General features: G+C 50.1%; 1 protein-coding gene across 1 annotated transcript in view; it reads right to left on the bottom strand.

Annotated features, from left to right (window-relative positions):
- Window positions 1-20,618, bottom strand: part of LOC107120591 (guanine nucleotide-binding protein subunit alpha-11) — a 32,466-nt gene that overhangs the window by 8,229 nt on the left and 3,619 nt on the right. Inside the window, exons 2-5 of the mRNA XM_015423319.1 lie at window positions 13,009-13,193; window positions 5,828-5,982; window positions 3,439-3,567; window positions 1,494-1,623 (exon numbers count right to left, since the gene is read on the bottom strand). Of these exons, the coding sequence (XP_015278805.1) occupies window positions 1,494-1,623; window positions 3,439-3,567; window positions 5,828-5,982; window positions 13,009-13,193 (599 nt within the window). The remainder of the gene's footprint in view (window positions 1-1,493; window positions 1,624-3,438; window positions 3,568-5,827; window positions 5,983-13,008; window positions 13,194-20,618) is intronic.

A 20,618-nucleotide genomic window follows, 5' to 3' on the forward strand; every position in this document is an offset into this window, starting at 1 on the left:
TTTTAGCCATGGTGACTTCGCTGCCTGCAGAAGGACTGAGGACATGGGCAGTGCCAAGGTGGACAAGGTATCAAGCTGAACTATATCGTAAACAGCATCTGTTGCCTGCGGATGTTGCTGGACGACAGAGAGACCTAAAGAGTGGGCCATTCTTTTGACTCTGGGGGAGCGACTTCTGGACTGTGGACGTCTGGGAGACAAAGCAGTAGCTTGTCTGTGGGCACTGTCCCTGTAATGTCGGTCGTCGATATCGACAGATTGAGTGTGCAGACGAGGAGGGTGACGCTGCGTGTCACATGAGGTATATCGGTGCCGACGTGGATCGACGTCGGGAGCTTCCGATACCGTCGATGTCGATGACGGAGAAGGAGACGGAGAATGCTCTGCATCCATCTGATGACTTAGGAGCGCTACGTTTTGATGTCGGAGTAAGGAGGCTCCATTTGGTGGACAGGGGAGTCCAATACATGGATGGCCGGTATCAGTGGAGGGACTTGGGCCTCCGATATCGATACTGCCGTTGGAGCGGAAGGCACTATCGGGGCATCACCCAGTGCAGGCACCGCTTCCTTCCCCTTCTTCGCCGCCTTAAGGGACTTGGAGGTGCCCTTCTTTGCGGACTTGAGCTCTATACTTAGCCTTCTTTTTGACTGGCGTGGAGGCGGACGATCCTGCCTTCGATGTCGGGAGCTTCGGTGTCGGGCGGTTGACATCGCAGGCAGGTCTCAATGCCGGAGCTGTCGATGTAGACGGTCTCTCCTCCATTGCTGAGGTAGGAGCAAGGGCCGATTCAAGCAGCGCCACTTTAAGGCGCGCAGCACGGTTCTTCCTCGTTTGGTTGGAGAAGTGAGCACAGTGACGACAGGACTCTGGCTTATGAGACTCTCCGAGGTAAAAAATGCAGAGCATATGACGGTCGGGAGGAGCAAGTTTGCTACCACAACGCTTGCATCTATTGAAAAATCCCCACTTTTTCTCCATAAAGAAGTGAAGTGGAGGGAACGGTTGGAGGTGGTGGTGGCCCAAAGGCCTGTGGTAAATTCCCCTCAGAAGAAAATAAAGGGGTTTTTTTTTGAATTTTGAAGAACAAACAACTAAAACAGAAAAAACAAACAGAAAAATAAAGTTTGGAAATACTTCCTAAAAGCTGTGAGGAAAAAGCGAACAGCGAACCAATCAGATCGACGAAGAAAGAGGTCTTTCCAACGCGGTGGTAAGAAAGGAACTGGGGGGCTATCTGCGTCCACCCCTCTGGGCATGCGCGGTGGGGTTCCTGCACATGCCCGAGGGACTGGGCGTGAAAATCCGTTGAAAGAGCTTGCTACAGCACTGATCGATCCAGCGCGTGCGCACTAGATCCCATGGGTGTGAAGCACAGAGACCACGTCGAAGATCTTAAGTTCCGCAAGGCCTTCTGCCAAACACCCACGACTCGGCCCTTGAAAAGTTCTCGGCAGCTCCTGTCGTTCCACACAATCAACCACCCCGCTTACCTCATTATCGGACTCCACCAGAACTTGGTCGTATTCACTCAGGGCGACTAAGAACATGATGGAGGTCACGTTTTCAAAGCAGTGGATCCATTTCCTCCGTTCTGACCTTTGGCCCCCGACATCCACCATTCTGAAGGGACAAAGGACGGCAAAGCTTGATGCAGTGCTTTCAGACAAACAAAAAACGCGACGCTCCCAGTTAAAGAAGAAGAGAGAAGAGAAGAGATTGGAATTATACCCTGCCCTTCACTACCCAAAGGTGTCTCAGAGTGGCTTACAAACTCCTTTCCCTTCCCCTCCCCACAACAGACACCCTGTGAGGTAGGTGGGGCTGAGAGAGCTCTGACAGAAACGGCCCTTTTTCAGGAACAGCTCTTATCAGAACTATGGCTTGCCCAAGGTCATTCAGCCAGGTGCAGGTGGAGAAGTGGGGAATCAAACCCGGCTCTCCCAGATTAGAGTCCGCACACTTAGCCACTACATCAAACTGGCAAGCCAGAGACCCCTTTATAGCCTATTTTATCTGCCTTTTTAAAAAAACTTAAAAGGTTAGAAGCACAGTGAGGAATGGATACAGGGGCCATTTCCAGGGACCTGGGGAAACACAGAACCGAAAGCATCTGCAGTGCTTATTATCCCCTCATTTTTGGAATGGCCTTTGATCGACTGACCCCTTCATTTACTCTCCCCCAGGAAGGAACATGTCATGAAGAACTCGCCTGTCAACTTATGGGAGGGGTCAAGGCCAGACTGGGAAGAACGGTCTCCCACGGGGCAGCAGAACAGTGAGGGAAGGACACTCGTGGCAGTGGCTTCCACGCCGCAGAGGGCACAGGAGAAGGGGTCTGAAGAGAAAGCCCCAAAGGGGTCAAGTATGTTTGGGATGCACTCAGGTGTTCAGACCCTGCTGCCAGCACATGCATGCACGGGGGGAAAGCCAGTCCACGCTGGTCCCAGTTTGGCAAGCATCATAGGCATAGCTGTCTTCCCACCCTGTTCCTCCAGTTCCGGGCGGGGGTGTGTGCACTTTTGCGAGCCATTGGACCAAGCAGCTCGAGTGCCGTCACACGAAGATGCACCGCGCAGACACTCTGGAACCATCCTACCACTTGATTGTGTCGACTGTCTAATCCTTCTCCTCAACTGCGCCAATGCAAGCAAGGGGGATGGCTGCAGGTGCGAACGCTTCCATGGGATCAGGATGGAAGTGTCAAGGAAAGGCTCCTGCCTAACTTGCTCGCTCACTTACTCTTTTCCTATGCGTAGCACGCACGCACGCACCCCAAACCTCAGGCAGCCGAGTCCAGGGAGTTGTCAACGAGTCCCTTTTGCTTTTGCTAAGTGTGTGAATTGCACAACAACAAGACGAGGGCTGAAGCGCCCCCGACGTAATCCACATTAAATCCTGACTGACCCGCAAGCGGGAAGGCAGAGAGCTTTGAGAGAACGGTCACTTTACTGTGCTTACTCAAATCAGACAGCGGAACGGCATCTCACTCAGTTATATCCAATGCTCCCTCTAAGCTGTGGAGTCTTGTGAGCAAAAATCCTACTTTGTGAGCCACTGGCATTACAGTTGTGAGCGAGCGATTTGGCTACTGCATACATTAGTCTGCTCTGGAGCCATCCTTTCTGAGCCAAGACGGAAATGTGTGAGCGAGAGGCTAAAATACTATGAGCTAGCTCACACTAACTCAAGCTTAGAGGGAACACTGGTTATATCTCCACCCTTCCTCCCAGAAGCTCAGGGAGCTGTGAACGGCTCTCCCTTCCTCTTCACAATCCTGAGAAGTGCTTTAAGCTGGGAGCATGACTGGCCCGAGATCTCCAGGGTGAGTGGAGATCCGAACACAAGTCTCTCCCAGCTGGAGGTTAGCAGTCCAACCATTGCAGCCCCCCCCCCACACACACACACGCAAACTACGCATACGGCAAAGGAAGCTACCTGAAGATAATGTTCTCTAAGTCAAAGGGGTACTCTATGATCCCAGTGGTTGGAACTCTGACCCGCAATACATCCTGCTGGGTGGGGAGGTAGCCTTGCATGGCGATACGATCCACGTCTGTGAGATAGCTGCGGGAAACAGGAAAAGAAAAAAGATGGAAGGTTTGAGCCTGGGAAAGAGCAAAGCTTTCATCTGATGCGTCAGGCTACAAGAGCTGAAGGCAGAAGGCTGCGTAGATCTCTCTGCTCTCCTTAGATTATTTCTGCTGGATACTGGCCTGGGTGGGCACAAATCCTGCTCAAGTGCCGAGAGTTCAGCAGCCTCAACCTCTTTCCCACTATTTTTGCCAGGAAGTCACAGCCGACTGACGGTGACTCTGCAGGGTTTCCAAAGGCAAGAGATGCTCGGAGCTGGCTGGCCGGGGCCCACCTCTGCACAGCAACCCTGGTTTTTCCTGGTGGTCTCCCATCCAAGCAGAAACCAGGGCTGAACGGCCCAGCTGAACTTCCGAGGTGAGACCAGCCTGGGCCATCCTGGTCAGGGCTCTCCAAGGTTACTATGCTTCATATTTAACATGGCAACGACTCCTACGGTGGCCCAAAGACTGCATTTTGCACTGTCTGCCATACCTGCAGGGGAGTAATCAGACCTTATCAAGTGTGGATGGGAGAGAGAAGGGGACTACTGGACAGCGAGATCCACTGAAGATCCCACGCCTCAAGCATACCTCCGGAAGTTTCCAGCTGCTATGGCATTTTCTATTGCACAAAGGTATGGACTTTATATTTCCAGGAGATCGATCAAAATGAGTAGCTGCGATGGTCTATAGCAATAGAAAACAGCAAGAGCCCAGCAGCACCTTCAAGACTAACAACATTTGTGGCAGGGGAGGAGCTTTTGTGAGTCATTGCTCGCTTCTTCAGATACGAAGAAGAAGTTAGCGGTGACTCACGAAAGCTCCTGCCCTGCCACAAATGTTGTTAGTCTTGAAGGTGCTCCTGGACTCTCGCTCTTTTCTCCTGCTACAGACTAACACGGCCCCCCATCTTGATCTACCTGAAGAAGTGAGCGGTGACTCACAAAAGCGCCTACCTGGCCACAAATATTGTTAGTCTTAACCTCCCCCCCACACACACAGTTAGAAAAGGGCACAATGGCACCCAGGAGACAGAATTAAATGAGATCTGAACACACTGGGAAAGTAGGTAGATGTGAACATGATGCAATTTAGCAAGGGTAAGTGCCGAATTCTACATCCGGGTAACAAAAATTAGGGACACGCAGACTTGATGGGAGATACACTTCTGGGTAGCAGTGTGTGTGAAGAAGATCTTGGGGTACAGGTGGACCGTTAAGTTAAACACAAGCAGCCAGTGTGACTGCAGCAACAAAAAAGGCTAATGAGATCTTGGGGTGCATCAACAGAGGCATAACATCCAAATCGTAAGATGTCATAGTTCCACTGTACACTGCATTGGTCAGGCCACCCCTGGAATCTTGTGTGCAGTTCTGGGGGCTTCACTTCAAAAAGGATGTGGACAGAATGGAGCGGGTGCAGAGGAGAGCGACGAGGATGATTGGGGGCCTGGAGACCAAGCCCTACAAGGAAAGGCTGAGGGACTTGGGAATGTTCAGTCTGGAGAAGAGGAGGTCGAGGGGGGGACATGATCGCTCTCTTGAAGTATTTGAAGGGCTGCCACTTACAGGAGGGCCGGGAGCTGTTCCTGTTGGCAGCAGAGGATAGGACTCACAATAGTGGGTTTAAATTAAGGGCAGGTAGGTACCGGCTGAATCTTAGGAATTTAATTTTTTTACAGTAAGACTAGTGCAACAGTGGAATCAGCTGCCTGGGGAGGTGGTGAGCTCCCCCTCACTGGCAGTCTTTAAGCAGCGGCTGGACAAACACTTGTCAGGGATGCTCTAGGTTGATCCTGCATTGAGCAGGAGCTTGGACTAGATGGCCTCTATGGACCCTTCCAACTCTGTGGTTCTATGATTCTATACTGGAAGCCTCTCATTTGGGAGTCTGGACTGAACACCCTTCAGTTCTCAGTGGGGAAAAAGGACCCCTTCACTTCCTGGTTATTCCCAGTATTTGAAATTTCACCTCGACGCTCGTCCACCCTGAAGGCTCAGGAAGATTTAGAAGCCTTTACAAGCCATTACCTTTTGCTACAACAAGACCTCCATTCTTTGAATGTGTAAAAACTGAAGAGGGTCCTACACAAACCAAAGGGCAGCAGCAAGGAAACTGCTTCTTATCTCCTTCAGACACTTTGTCAGAATCCCACAGCTGAAGCTGACGCTAAACCCACACTCCCCCCTCCCCCCCAGAAGTTCAGCAAGCAGCTGCCACTATAAGATGCTCCAGAGGCCACGTGTGCTTACTATTTTGCCGAGTCGGAGAGCTGGTATTCCCGCCGCCGGTCATAACACTCCTGGATTCCTGGGTCATTCCACAGTGTCTTAATTGCACTTATGTAGGGCTGCTCAAAGGTTGAAACCTTTTCTACATCCACTTCTCGGATCAGCAGTGCATTAGCCTTCAGTGTGGAGAGAGGAAGGGATGGTGGGGAGAGAAAGCAAGACGGGGTTAAGCTTCTTTCAAAACCTGGTTACACTTTCCTCCTGGTGGCAAAGACTTGGCCCTTCTCTCTCTCCTCTCTCTCTCTGCACTCCGTTGTGCTTCCCTCTGCTACTTCGAGTGACAGCTAGAAATCCAGATCTTCCACAGACTCTTTAGGGTTGCTGTTTTTTTTAAAAAAAAAAATCCAAGCAAGCGCGCCTACCTGTAAATGCGTTCTTTAAAAAGTAATTGCACACAAGCAAGCCACGCCTGGGGGTCAAATCTAAGCTGCACAGCCAACTCCCACTTTGGCACATCTTTGCCCCGAAGAGGAGTTTTAGGCCAGCATGGTTGAAGTGGTTAAGAGCGCCAGACTCTAATCTGGCGAGCCGGGTGTGATTTCCCCACTCCTCCTCCCCATGATGGCTGCTGAGCCTGGGCCAGTCCCACGCCTCTCAGAACTCTCTCGGCCCCACCTACCTCACGAGGCACCTGTTGCGGGGAGAAGAAGGGAAGGAGACTGAAACACTGGACCTTACCTAAAGGTTCTTTTCTCTTCAGTGGGGGCGAAGTCATCCAAATACTGGTTAGGTCATGCATCTGCTTGCTCAGGTAGGGCTATACAGATGTTTTGCATTGCTCCTACTGGGGAGACCTAGGCTGACTGGGAAGACCTATGGCTGGGAGAGCTGGACCATAAGGAAGGCTGAGCGCCATAGAATGGATGCTTTTGAATTATGGTGCTGGAGAAGACACCTGAGAGTCCCTTGAACTGCAAGGAGATCAAATCAGCCAATCCTAAAGGAAATCAACCCAGACTGTTCCCTGGAAGGCCAGATACTGAAGCTGAAGCTCAAATACTTTGGCCACCAAATGAGAAGGGAACACTCACCTGAGAAGACCCTGATGCTGGGAAAGACTGAAGGTAACAGAAGAAGGGGACGGTGAAGGAGGAGATGGTTAGACAGTGTTACCGATGGAACAAACATGAAATTGAGCAAACTCCAGAGGACTGCAGAAGACAGGAGGACCTGGCGTGATGTGGTCCACGGGGTAGCAAAGAGTCGGACTCAACTGTGTGACTGCACAACAACAACAGGCTGATTCTTCAGTCATGTCCAAGCCCTGCTGTTTATCTCTCTGAACTTTTCTGAGGACTCCTTCCATCCTTCCTCCCCTTTGCATTTGATCAGCAGCCTTTGTTTTCTTCTCTCTCCCTCTTTTACACATCTCCTTGTGTTTCCTTGCCTCAGTCTTCGCCACCCTTTGTCCCTTGTTGTCTTCCTTCTCTCTTCTTGGGTGGGATGCGGATGACTTCAACCACATCGAAGAGAAAGAACCATCAGGTGAGATCCAACGTTTCATTCTACTTCGGGGGGCGGGGGGGGGAGTCATTCCAGACTGGTCAGCTGTACCCAAGCTGTGTTTTCAGGTGGGCTCTCTTTTCGGTCTTTGCTGTTCTACCACTTGTTGCAGCACCCTCCTGCGGAAAGTTGCTTCCGCTGATACCACTTGATCTGTTCTGTAATGTCTGACGAAGGTGGAGGATGAAGCCCGGGTCACTGCTCTACAGATCTCAACTGTAGCCTTGGTGGAGAAAGCCACTGTGGCGGCCACTGCCCTGGTGAAGTGCGCAGAGATCGTACTTGGCGGTATCAGACCTTGCATCTCATATGCCTTAGCGATACGCAGTTTAACCCAATAGGTTATGATGGATTTTGGCCATGTTTTCTACCCCATGAGAAACAAACAGCGCATCTGTTTGCTTGAATCCAGTCATCCTGTCCAGGTAGATGCACAGGGCCCTGAGCATGTCCAGCTTATGCCATGCCCTCTCTTTTGGGTGCTCCGGATTTGAGAAGGACAGTAATGTAACCAGCTGGTTAAAGTGAAAGGAAGAGTTCATCTTCAGAACGAAGGATGGATCCGTTCACAGAGAGACAGAATCTGAAAGATGCAGAGCTCCTTTCTTGTGGCTAATGCCACCAATTCAGCCACTCTCTAGCCGATGTAACTGCTAGCAGGATGGCTGCCTTCCACAATAGGAACCTGAGTTCTGCTGACCTCGGTGGCTCGTATGGTGGTTTTGTGAGCGCATATAATACTGTGGGGTTAAGTTGCATTTGGGGAACCTCTGCTGAACAGGAGGGGCCAGCTGCCTCATCCCCATAATGAACCTCCTCCTCATGTGTTTGTCCATGGATATCCTTTGGAGTCTTCTGTGCCCCACACAGGAATTTAGGGCTGCCACCCGACACTTTAGTGTGCTCAGCCTGAGTCCTCTCTTCCAGCCTTCAAACAAGAATGTCACTATGTCCTTATACATTGGTCAAAGTGGGTCCAGCTCTCTGTCGGTGGCCCCTTTCTTAAATGCCAGCCAAGTGTGGTTGTAAATGTGTCATGTTGCCAGCCTTCTTGACTGCAGCGTGACTTCCACTATGTGTCTAGGGAAGCCTTGTGCCTCTTAAGTCTGTCCTTTCAATTTCCAAACTGTCGGCTGCAACCACACTGGGTCTGGGTGGTGTGCTGGTCCTGGTGAATGGGTCCTGGTCTGCATGGCAGGGGCCATGTCACCATGGTTGACATTTGTATCAGGTCCGAGAAACAAGGCCTCCTCGGCCAGTAGGGTGCCACAAAGACAATCTCTGTTCCCTCTTTCCCGACCCTGTTGAGCATTCTGCCTATCAGAGGTGACGGGGGAAACGCATAAATCAGGCCCTCTGGCCACGGGTGAGATAGCGCGTCCAGACCTTCGTGCCTGGCTCGTGGAACCTGTCCACTTGGCGGTTGTTCATTATTGCCAGCAGGTCCATTACCAGCCTTCTGAATCTTTGGGTAATCTAGTCAAACACCTCCTTGTTCAGGGACCATTCCCTTGAATCCAGGTCCTCTCTGCTTAGCCAATCTGCCCGCCGGTTGGCCTGGCCTTTGAGGTGCTCCCCTCTTAGAGTGGTGAGATGTCTCTCCGCCCATCTTCATAAGTGCCTTGCCTCCAGGAATAGAGATCTTGACCTGGTGCCCCCTGCCAATTTATGTGTGCCTTTGTCATCATGTTTGTCAGTGCAAATGAGGACATGGTGGTTCTGTATCTGTTGCTAGAAAGTCTTGAGTGCCGGTCTGACCACACAAAGCTCCAGCCAGTTGATGCTGTGGGCCGCCTCTGCCATGGACCACTTTCCTTGTGACACCATGTGTCTGCAGTGAGCTCCCCAGCCCCTCTTGCTTACGTCCATTGTTACAATGATCTGCTGTGACTGGGTGCAGCTGATCCCTCTGCTCAGATTTCTCTCTATTGTCCACTACTCCAGTTCCTTCTTCAGACCGTCTGTTATCGCGATCCGTCTGTGATTGCATCGTGAGATTTCCTTCTGGAAAGGTAAAAGAGTCCATTGAAAGGCCCTCATGGGGAATCGTGCCCAGGGCACCATGTCTATGATTGATATCGTCAGGCCCTGCACCGCAGCTAAGTGCAGGAGGTCGTGCTCTGGGTCCTGATGATGGTTATCAGGTCTATGATCTTTGGCTGCTTTTCCTCCAGCAGGAACACTTTGGCTGGGACTGTGTATATCCTGGCCCCCAGGTGCACTAGACCCCTTGTTGAGTCCAGCTGGCTTTTCTCGGTGGTGATGAGAAAGCTTTGTGCTCTCAGAAAGGTCTCTGCCCTCTCGGTGAAGCTTGAGGCAGAGTCCCTTGCTTGTATGAGTATGTCATCCAGGTAAGGGTGCATGTGAACCACCTTCAGGTGGAGCAATGCCACCAGTACCACCATAACCTTGTAAACATTTGGGGGCTGAGGAAAGGCCAAAAGGCAGGGCCCTGTATTGGAAATGCCAGCCCTGGTGGTAAAAATGGAGGAATGGCCAGGAGTCTGGCTGCACCACAATGTGCAGGTAGGCTTCCCTGAGGTCCATGGAGGTCAGGAAGTCTCCCTTCTGTACCACCTGTAGGATATGCTGCAGGAACTCCATTCGGAACTTCCTCCTCCACACCCATCTGTTGAGGCCTCTTAGGTTTAACACCGCTGTCCAGTCCCCTGACCTTTTTGGCACCACGAACAGGACGGAGTAAACTCCTCTGAACTGCTGGTTCGTGGGAACCCCCTCAACTACACCTACGACTTGGAGGTGTTGAATTGCCTGGAACCACTGTAGTCATCTGTTCTGCTGCCATGGCACTGGGGAGGGTGTGAAGCTCTGAGGTGGTGGAGGGATGAGCTCTATTTTGTAGCCGTGCGTGATGATTGACAGCACTCACTGGTCCTTGGTGACAAGCTCCAAGCCTCCATGAAAAGCTGGAGCCATCCCCCTATCATGTAGTCATGCAGATTGCTTTCTGATGGATGAATTCTTATCCTGTTTGAAGTTTATTGATTGTCTTGGATTGGTCCTGGGTCTGTATCTGAAGGATCTGAACCCTTTGTAACCTTTGGTGTCCCGACTGTGGTCTGTCATCCTGAAGCCACGAAAGGACTGGTGGGACCTGTTCTTAGTGTCCCTCTCTCTGCCATACAAAGACAAAGGCACGGCTTTCTTTTCTTTTGTTTCCACCAGCACCTTGTCCAGGTTTGATTCTCCAAACATGAGTCTGCCTGAGAACTTCTCCGTAGATAGCTTACTCTTGGATAGGGTGTCCGCCAAATGTTTCTGCGTACATTGATGTTTGCCACCTGTGCCCTTGCACAGAACTGAATATTGTCCTGTGAGGCACTGGATGCGAATTCCACCACCCTTTTTATCTTCAGTAGTGATCTCTTTAGTTCCAGCGGGCTGGCCTCTGGATTTTGCAAGAAGTTGTCGGACCAGATAACTACAGCCTTCATTAATTTTGACAGTACTGTCGCAGACCAAATTGCCGCAGACATGGCCTTGTGCACCTTCTTTAGTGCTGCTTCATTCTTCCTATCCATGGGCTACTTTAATGTGCTTCACCATCCTTGGGGGTAGCACAGCTCCCGAGTGCAATGCCACTACGGGTGTGTCCACTCAGGGTACCTTCAGGTTCTCCATGTAATCCTCTGTCAGTGCATAGAGCTTCTTGGCTATAGAGAGCAGGGAATTGCTGCTTCCTGATATGGCCCATTCAGCCTTCATCACGTAAAAGAAGTCAGGGAAGGGGACGACTGAGTCCTAGGCTGGTTTTATGAAACCTCTGCCGTCCAACATAGTTGATACTGATGACCTTGGCTTCTTTGTTACCTCTATCTGGTAATTTAGCGTGATGACCACCTTGTTCAAAAGTCTTTGGAAATGCTCAGTTTGGAAGAGTCTTGAGGATGTTGCCTGTACCTCTGCTTCCTCTCCCGATTATTCCCTTTCCTCCTTCTCAGAACTCTCCTCTAAGGATGTATTCACAGAAACTGATCAACCAGCTCTGAACCTGGTGATGGTGGATGCTCCCGTGTGTTCCCCATTGGCACCTGCCCATGTGTTGTGGTGTGGCCTATGTCTGCTGGAACGGGCCTCTTCCTCACCTGAGGCCTTCGATGCCTCTGAGTGATCCCTGTTCTCTGCTGGACAAGCATTTTTTAAGGGGGGCGAGATGCCGATGGTGAAGATGCATGAGAGCTGGTGGGGGAAGTGGAGCTCCCCCCCAATGTGGGATTTGTCTCACCATGTGGGCTCGCCGGCCCTTTGGCTCTTCCTTTCATTTTGAATTCGTCTTGTGAGTTGCTTTTTGTGGGGCCAGGCACGGCGAGGAGTGGGAGCCCGAAGGCTCAGATTGTTCGACCTGCACGGTGGCGTTGGCCACCTCCGAGTCGCCCTGCCTGGTGCCTCGTTGTGCCACGCTTGATGCCTTTGCCTCCCCACCTCCTGAAGCCTCGGGAGGAGTGTGACCAGGCTCTGTTGGTTCCTCCTCTACATGGTTCCTGGTCAGGAGGCTGCGTTCCATGGCCACCCCGCTGCCCGAAGCCGTGGGAGGTCTCTCTGGCTTTTCCCTCTTCTTCCTCATGGCATCCTGCTTCTTTGTTGCCACAGTGGCCACTCCACTCTGCATCAGCTCAAAGTCCATGGGAGACTTAGCCAGCTCCGGGATCCTGCTGTGGCCTGAGTTAGCCTCTGCTGGTGCTAACTGTCTGACTGTACTCAGCTTTTCCAACTTTCCTTCCCTTTCTACTTTTTCCCCCTTATATATCGGTCGGCTTGGAGATGACCACTAGCGCCCTACCGAGCCCAGGGCTATCATAAACTGGAGGGTCAGCCTAGGTCTCTCCAATAGGAGCCACGGAAAATTTTGCATAGCCCTACCTGAGCAAGAAGGGCCGTGACCTAAACAGTGCTGGATGACTCCCCCCCAAAAAGCTGCTTTGAGACTCCTTAAGTAGAGAAAAGCCAGGTATAAAAACCAACTCTTCTTCATATCAGCATGTACAACTGTCGGCAAAGCACCAATATAGTCCTGGTTGTGAAAAGAAGAAGAGAAGAAGAGATTGGATTTATACCCCGCCCTTCACTACCCAAAGAAGTCTCAGAGCGGCTTATACCCTGTGAGGTAGGTGGGGCTGAGAGAGCTCTGACAGAAACTGCTCTTTTTCAAGAACAGCTGTGCCAGAACTATGGCTTGCCCAAGGTCATCCAGCAGGTGCAAGTGGGGCAGTGGGAAATCGAACCCAGTTCTCCCAGATTAGAGTCCGCGCACTTAACCACTACATCAAACAGCAGGGTGCTGGCTCCTGGATGGTGTTCTCTTTGTGACGGGTGTCTCCCAAACATGCAAAGCCACCCGGTTTTGATTCTGCCAATGGTGGGACACGTATTTGCCAACTTTCTGTCCTGCTTTTCGGCTTAATCAAGGTCACCAAGGTAGGTAACAATTAAAACAGCACAACAAAATACACCGAAAGCCTGCCCTCAAACTCATCTGTGAAACAGAGAGCAATGAACTAAAACACGTGGCGGGAAGGAGAGATCACTGAGGGAAGGCTGGACAAAACACAAGGCAGAAGTCTTCACCTGCTGGCCGAAGAGAGTGACGGAAGGGGACAGACATACGGAACTGAGCTCACCTTGTTCTGTTCATACTTGTACAGGATCTTCAAGGTCTCCATGGCCCGGATCATTGACTGCATGGCAGTGAAGATGTTCTGGTACACCAGCTTGGTGAAACCCTTTTTGTCCTCCTCCGAGTAGCCTGAGCCATGGATTATCCGCATCTGTTTAATAAACGTGCTCTTCCCGCTCTCCCCTGTGCCTGGAGAGAGAAAGAGAGAAGGGGGTGGCAAGGAACACCAGAGGGCAACATGGACAGCCCAGGAGTCGCTGCGGCAGATAAGGACCCCCCCACCCCTCCTAAGCCGCAAGCAGCTGGGCCCACACACCCACTCGAGCCATGAGGAAAATATGAATATTTTAATAAAATAAATACTTGTAATGGTACAAGCACTTTGCTTCCGTACTGCTGGGGCTGCTGCATTAACAAGGATGGTTTTCTCTGCAGTGGTTCCAGGATGGGAAGAGAAGCTGCTACCTCCTATGTGGCCTTCCCTTCAGGAAGACAGTTACAGTCTACTCATAAACAGCGCTGCCAGTAGGGGGGTTGATTTGCTGTTCATTAGTGGCGGAAGCAGCATTTTCTGCACGCACGCCGAGCCAGACTAGAGCAGCGGTCCAGGAACAAGCACGGCCACTGAGAAGGCGTCTGCCTCAAATCTGATTCCTAGCTCCACACCAAGGCCTTACAAAAAGCACACACTAAAAAGCACACACCCTCCCCTCCCCCTCGTGGAAATCATGAAAATCTGAATGCTAATCATGCCATCTTGTTAAAGTGTTTAAATACTCATGCTGAATGTTTTAGTATGGAATTTTTGTAATTTTAACTGGTTTTAAAATTTGTATTGGGTTTTCTGTTGTTGTAAACCGCCCTGAGCCCCGTGTAAGCAGGGAAGGCAGTTAAGAAATTGAAATAAATAAATAAATATCAGGGCTGACGACAGACAAGAGGATTCTTAGCTAGTCAACTGACAAAGGGGATCGAGTTTCCCCGTTCACAAATCACCACCAATTTGATATAGATGCCATCTGAAGTGCTGGAAGCCACTGAGAGAAAGCTTTGCATTTGGTTTGAGCTAGGCTGGAGTTCAGGAAGAAAGCTGGGAAGCCCAGGTTCAAATTCCCAGTTGTGAAGCTCATTGGGTGACCCTTGGGCTAGTCCCTTCTGCTTGGCCCTGCCACAAACACACTCGCTGCGGATGCAGAAACGGAGGAGGCACGCCACCCTCAGAGAAAGGGAAGGGTGGAAATACGATAGGTATTTGCACACTGTTAAGACACGAGGCCCGAAATTCTCATTACAGCAACATGCTAGAAGCCAGTCTAGAGCTCACGGGCGGTTACCGACAGCCAAACAACAGCCGGCAGTAGCAGCTAAAATGTAAGCTGGGAGCTCCCCAGTTCAAAACTCGCCCTCACCAAGTATTATTATGGTATGGGAACGGATTTCCTAAGTACTAAGTTCAGGCGCTAGATATCGTCCCACCCCGCTCGCAGTGTCGGTCTCATGCAAATCCCTTTGACTGCCGTTAAGGGCTCTCACTCAAACCATGGGACTGCAGCTGCGATGTGCTTTCCATTTGCCAAACATCTAACAATGCCCCCCCAACCTCACCCTTCTCCCCTTTGCTCCCCTCATTCAATCAGCGTCCCCAAGGAGATGCAAGAAAAGCCCACCCCCCCTTCCTGCCCCTCCAGTTCGTGGCCTGCTATCTCCTCCCCTTGAATCCAGCAAACCTCTCCCTGCTGGCTCTGTCTTCTCCAGCCTCCGCACTCCCACCCTTACGCCAGGATTCGGCTACCAGGACGATTCGCTTCTCGGCCCTCACCCCAGCAGGGCCTGCTCATTCCCTTCCATGTCCAGCTTGCAGCCCCTCAGCATCCCCACCCTTCTTTCCCTCCCCCAGCCCCTCGAGACCTTCCCACCTTCTGCTCTTTGCTGGATGTTCTTCACTGACTTGGGGGGGGGGTCCTCTCTCTCTTTTACTGCCTTTTTGTTTTTTGCTATTATGTAACTTTTATTAGGCCTAGAGTTTAGAGTTGAATTTTTAATTAATTTTGTACTTGAAATGTCGCGAGCCACCTCCCGGGGGGGTGGGGGGGGTGTCTTTCTGGAGAAGCAGTTAAAATTCTGCCACCGCCCAGAAGCCTCGTGCCCTTTAAAATGATTCCCACTCCTCCTCCCTCCTGCCCCCTTCTTCTCCCTAGGGCAGCAGTTCTCAAACCAGAGCGCCATGAGGGCTCCCATTCTGATTAGAAGTGTCTGCAGACTCCCAAGCCTTGCCCAGGCGCATATTGCATGATGCCAGACACATCCAGCAGGACGCATCTGCCCGACGGAGGCTTCCGTCCTCATTTCCCCACTGCAGAGATGCGAGTCCAGTTGCACCTCAGAGACCGGCAAGAGTGTCCAAGCTGCCTTCGTCAGGCATGAGTAGAAACGGAGATCTCCGAGTCCTTTTATCCTGGTCGGAAGATGGGAGGGATGTTGCAAAGGACACAAAGGGTGCAAAATACACCTCCCACCTTCTGACTAGGGTAAAAGGACTCAGAGATCTACACTTCTATTCATGTCTGATGAAGAGAGCTTGGACTCTCAAAAGCTCATACCATGAAACGCTTGTTCCTCTCTAAGGTGCTACTAGAGTCGAATCTAACTGTTCTATTGCTAATCTAAACTCCAGTGGGGCACCTTTAGGATCAACAAAGTTTTATTCTAGGTATGAGCTTTCATGTGCATGCACACTTTTGCAAATTGCAGACCAACATGGCTACCCTCTGTAACTCACTACAGAGAGACTCTCTTCAGCGACATCGTAAACGGAAGTTGAGGAGACCCATGTTGCCTGTTTGTACATGGACCACTAGATCAAGTTTCAGCCGAGCACCCAGAAGTACCAGGGCCGCCGCATACTGTGCCAACATCTGAGGTGGCTCTTCGGGGAGTTCTGTGTAGAGTGCCATTACAACAGACTACCCACAAGCAGTGTTCCCTCTAAGCTGAGTTAGTGTGAGCTAGCTCACAGTTTTTTAGCCTCCAACTCACACATTTTTGTCTTAGCTCAGGAAGAATGGCTCCAGAGCAAACTAATTTATGCAGCAGCCAAATCGCTCGCTCACTTTAATGCCAGCAGCTCACAAAGTAGCATTTTTGCTCACAAGACTCCACAGCTTAGAGGGAACATTGCCCACAAGGTAACTGTAGCAAGGCTTCTCGGTAAAACACCACTTTATGTTGATGGCACTCTGTAAGACCAGCCTACAGACATTTTTGCTAGTTCGTGCTTTATTTTACTGCTGGACCCCAAGTGGAATGTGCCTGTCACCCTCATCCAGCAGACACTCCACTGGTTACTGATCAGCTACCTGATTCAGTTCAAGGTTCTGGTTATCACTGGCAAGGTCCTGAATGGCCTCGGAATCACATGCCTACAAGAACGCCTCTCTTGCTACGCTCTGCCACACGGCTTCACTCATCTGAACAAAGCCTTCTGAAGGTACCACTCGGCAAACGGGCAAGATCAGCAGGTGCCCATTCATGCTCATTCTCTGTGATGACCCCCATCTTGTGGGACGGCCTGCCTGAGGGGGTCAGGATGGCACCCACACTTCTGTCATTTTGCAGACGGTATGGAACAGAAACGTTCAGGAGGGCACGTTTCTAAAGGGATCGGAAATGCAGCGTGATGGAACAGCTCAGGAGATCACTTTTATAAGGGACAGGATCGTAACCTATCGCACTATGATATGGCACACTTTGTTTTTACTGCTCTCATTTTTTTGGGCCTGCATTATTTTTCAATTCCGAAGTCCTATTGCATTGCTTATGGAAAGGTCTGTACTGTCTTGTTTGAACTGACTTTTATATTTTGTAATCCACCCTTGAGACTCAGAAAGAAAGGCGAGACCGACGAAGGAAGTAAACAAATGAATTCTGGAGAAAGTTCCCACTCTCCTCCAAAGCCTGACAGTCTCTCCTTCGGCCAAGCTTCTGGGAGGCTCAGTGTGACAAGGATCTGCTCCCACCTCTTGATCAGGAGCAGAGCCACGCTCAGGTACACAGGAACCAAGGGGCACCTCCAGGTGTGACATCACAAACAAGACCCGGCATCTCCCAAGGGAATGTCAGCGGAAAGCAACAATCCCAGATGACGATCAAGGCCATCTGAAATTTGTGGACAAATCTAGCAAGTTTTTCTTCTCTCTACCTCCACCTCTCTAGCACCTGGGAAACAAGGATTTGCTGGCAATGATAACAGATGGCAGCTGTGTCCTTCCCATACACTTTGGCAATGCCTGCCATGCCCATAAAATATCGGTATAAAATACCAGTGAATTCTAGAACACAATCAGCCTTCCCCATTAGGCTAGACTGTATTTCCAAACTGCCTCTTAAAACATTGATGCTGGCTAATATCCTCTCTCTCTCTCTCTCTCTCCACACCATCCTCACATAAAACTGAATAATCGCTTAGTTGCCTGCATCCGCTTCCAAAGCTCCCAGGCACTTGGGAATTTCCCCCCACCCTTCTGGATAGACTGATCTGTCTCCTGGACTCAGGCTGGATTTTCTCTGAAGTAGAAGGAGCTCAGCAGACTACCAGGAAATGGTGCTCTCCGCTACTGCCAGCTTCATTGAGTACATTAAGCCAGGGGAAACTACTTCCTCTCTGGAAAGCACAGCAAAGGATTCTGGGATATTTCACACGACTTTACCAATCCTCAGGAGGAAGGGAGGCTTGTTCATCTGTCATGTAGAGCATTTTGACGATGGCACTCCAGATACAGACATCCAAACCCAGCCTACTATGCCTTCCTTTTCACTCCGAGTTTCTGATACGGTTTCTGATACTAGAGGAGAGATTAAAATCCAACTTCGATAGGTGTGCTTCTTTTTAACAACAGGACAGCTCAGTTGTCCACAGCTGCTCTGTCCTCCCCTTTGCTCAGTGAACCACAGGGCTCCGGAACAGATCTCTCTGGACAATGGTAACGTTTCAGGGATTTCCCCTACCTGTTAGCCGTTAGCTGCCTGCCTGGCACTGGGGAATCTAAACACAAACCTTGCTTCAGGAGATATTCATTGACCGTACACTAGCGAGGGGGGAGAGACCCATGCCGCACAAGTCCTCCCCTGTATCAAGGCAGAGAGGCAGGATGTATCCAACACAGCTAATTCTTGCATGCACACTCTAGTTCAGCTTGGGGCATACAGTTTGGGGACCACCCGTATAAATGCAGCCAAGGGCCCCTTCTGCCATGACCAGTGTCCTCCTTAAAGTGCTGGTCCCTCGAAAAGATGCATCCGGAAGTGCCCTTAAGAATGCCCAGCATGTGGAAACAAGCAAGCATCCTCTATGGCAGTGATGGCGAACCTTTCAGAGACCGAGTGCCCAAACTGCGCAAAGTGCCAACACGGCAATTTAACCTGAACACTGAGGTTTTACTTTAGAAAAAACAACTCATACATTAACTTAAGATGATCCAAACAAAGTAAGGAAAAGCAATCCCAAATGCTTTAATTTACTTAAAATTATTTGGCAGAGAATTCGACACTTCAATGATGGTCTGGGCCTGGCTGGGGTGATGGCACGCGTGCCCACAGGGAGGGCACTGAGTGCCACCTCTGGCACCCGTGCCATAGGTTCGCCACCACTGCTCTATGGGATAAGCTACATACGCTTAGAAAGAGTGGTCACAACATCCCTACGCACAATCCTATCACTCTGCTTGTTTCAAGCTTCAGCAAGTCTATGGAAGTTCCTAGGCGGGGGGGGGGGATTGAGGCTACCTGCCCCCATGCTCTTTATTTTCAGTGTTTGCATCTCAGAAAGGGCAACTTTGGCAAACTGTTCCTAGCAGGTGGGAAGCCCAGGCAGGCAGCCAGGTAGTTGGATCACGCAAGTGATCCAACCACAAGCCTACTCTCCAACATTACCCTCCTCTAAATTACCACCCCAAAAAACCCCATAAAAGCTACACAAGAAAAAACACCCTCCTGCATCACAAAAACCAAAAGATATCCCCCCACCAAATAATCTATTCCAAGAACTGCCAGCCTGCAGACAGTAGTTGATCGACAGACCAGCTTTTTAAAAAAGAAGTACATTCAAAGTCTGCAAAAGCCGACCATGTCCAGAACTCAAAAGAAGAAGAAAACATGGAAGAAAACACCAGACCACCATCTGTAGACTTCTGTGCTGCTAATTGCTAAAGAGGTTTCATTAATGGGTACTAATGGCTAGAAGAACCTTGCTAAGTGGCTTTTGACTGCAAGTGGCTACTGCTGACTGGAAACACCTCGCATGCTTGAGTGAGGCCTGATCTTGGGAGAGAAAACAGCTAGCCAGCGATGGAGACTGTTTGCTTTCAGGGGACGTGAACGCTGCTTCGAAAAGGTGAGCACCATCTGTTGGCTGCTGCCCCTCAAGCTTTGCTCAACAAATTCATTTACAAGCCTATCGTAAGAACATCCGAGCCTTAGACTGCCCCCTCCAGCTGAAGAAAAATGACCCTGTGGGAGCCACGCCTTCGGACCTCTTGCTACTCGAGGAAGTGGCGAGTGGCAAATGGCACTTAAATGCTTCAGTACTAGCTAAGATGTTCAGCCCTCTGGGTGACAGGTACGGTGGCTTCTCCGAGGACACTAGAGACAGGTAAAGCATATCGCAGAGGTACAGCACACAGCCCCGAATGTGATCCATAACATTTCCCATTCAAGCCAAGTTTTGGGATTCTGAACTGGAACAGACCTTGACACACACACACACCCCGAGGATCGACTGGCACCAAAGGGTGACAGGACAAAGCCAAATGGACCACTAGTCTGACCTTGCACAACCAGCACCACAGCTCACCAGAAGGCGAAGAGCAGCAGTCAAGAACCCCTTCAGATCACCAGAGCCCCCCACAGATTGACTTAACTACAAAATACTGAGCAACCTGTAAGATATTTCTCTCTCTCTCTCTTTTCTTGGATGTGTTACAAAGGTTATTTGTGATCCCCAAACATTAACTGCAGCACTTGGCCACCGAGCCTTCCTACTAGGACTGCTCTGTTTGGAGATGCTGAGCTGGTGACACATTCAGGGTTTTAGAACAAAGTTGGAGTCCAGTGGCACCTTTAAGACCAACAAAGTTTAATTCTGGGCATAAACTGGGTATAAGCCCATATCCAGCCAGTGGACTTTGTGCTATTGCTTCAGACCAACACCGCTGCCCACCTGCGAGACGAGAGAACCAAGTAACAACATCGCTGTGAAATTATCGATACTAGCACTTTATTATGTTTCATGGTTTTAGCACTGTTTATTTGTATTAACTGATGTTGCTTAATTTTAACCTTCATTATTGTTGTCATTCTTATGCTATTTTATGTAAGCTGCTCTGAGCCGGCCCTGACTGGGAGGGCGGGATAGAAATAATAATAATAATAATAATAATAATAATAATAATAATAATAAATAATTAATAATAATAATAATAATGTGCTTCTGGTAATAATAATAATACTTAATTTTAAGCTTCATTATTGTCATTCTTATGCTATTTTATGTAAGCTGCTCTGAGCCGGCCCTGGCTGGGAGGGCGGGATAGAAATGTTAATAATAATAATAATAATAAT

Source organism: Gekko japonicus, unplaced genomic scaffold (assembly GCF_001447785.1).
Source record: "Gekko japonicus isolate JY-2015 unplaced genomic scaffold, Gekko_japonicus_V1.1 scaffold1449, whole genome shotgun sequence".
Classification (NCBI taxonomy): domain Eukaryota; kingdom Metazoa; phylum Chordata; class Lepidosauria; order Squamata; family Gekkonidae; genus Gekko; species Gekko japonicus.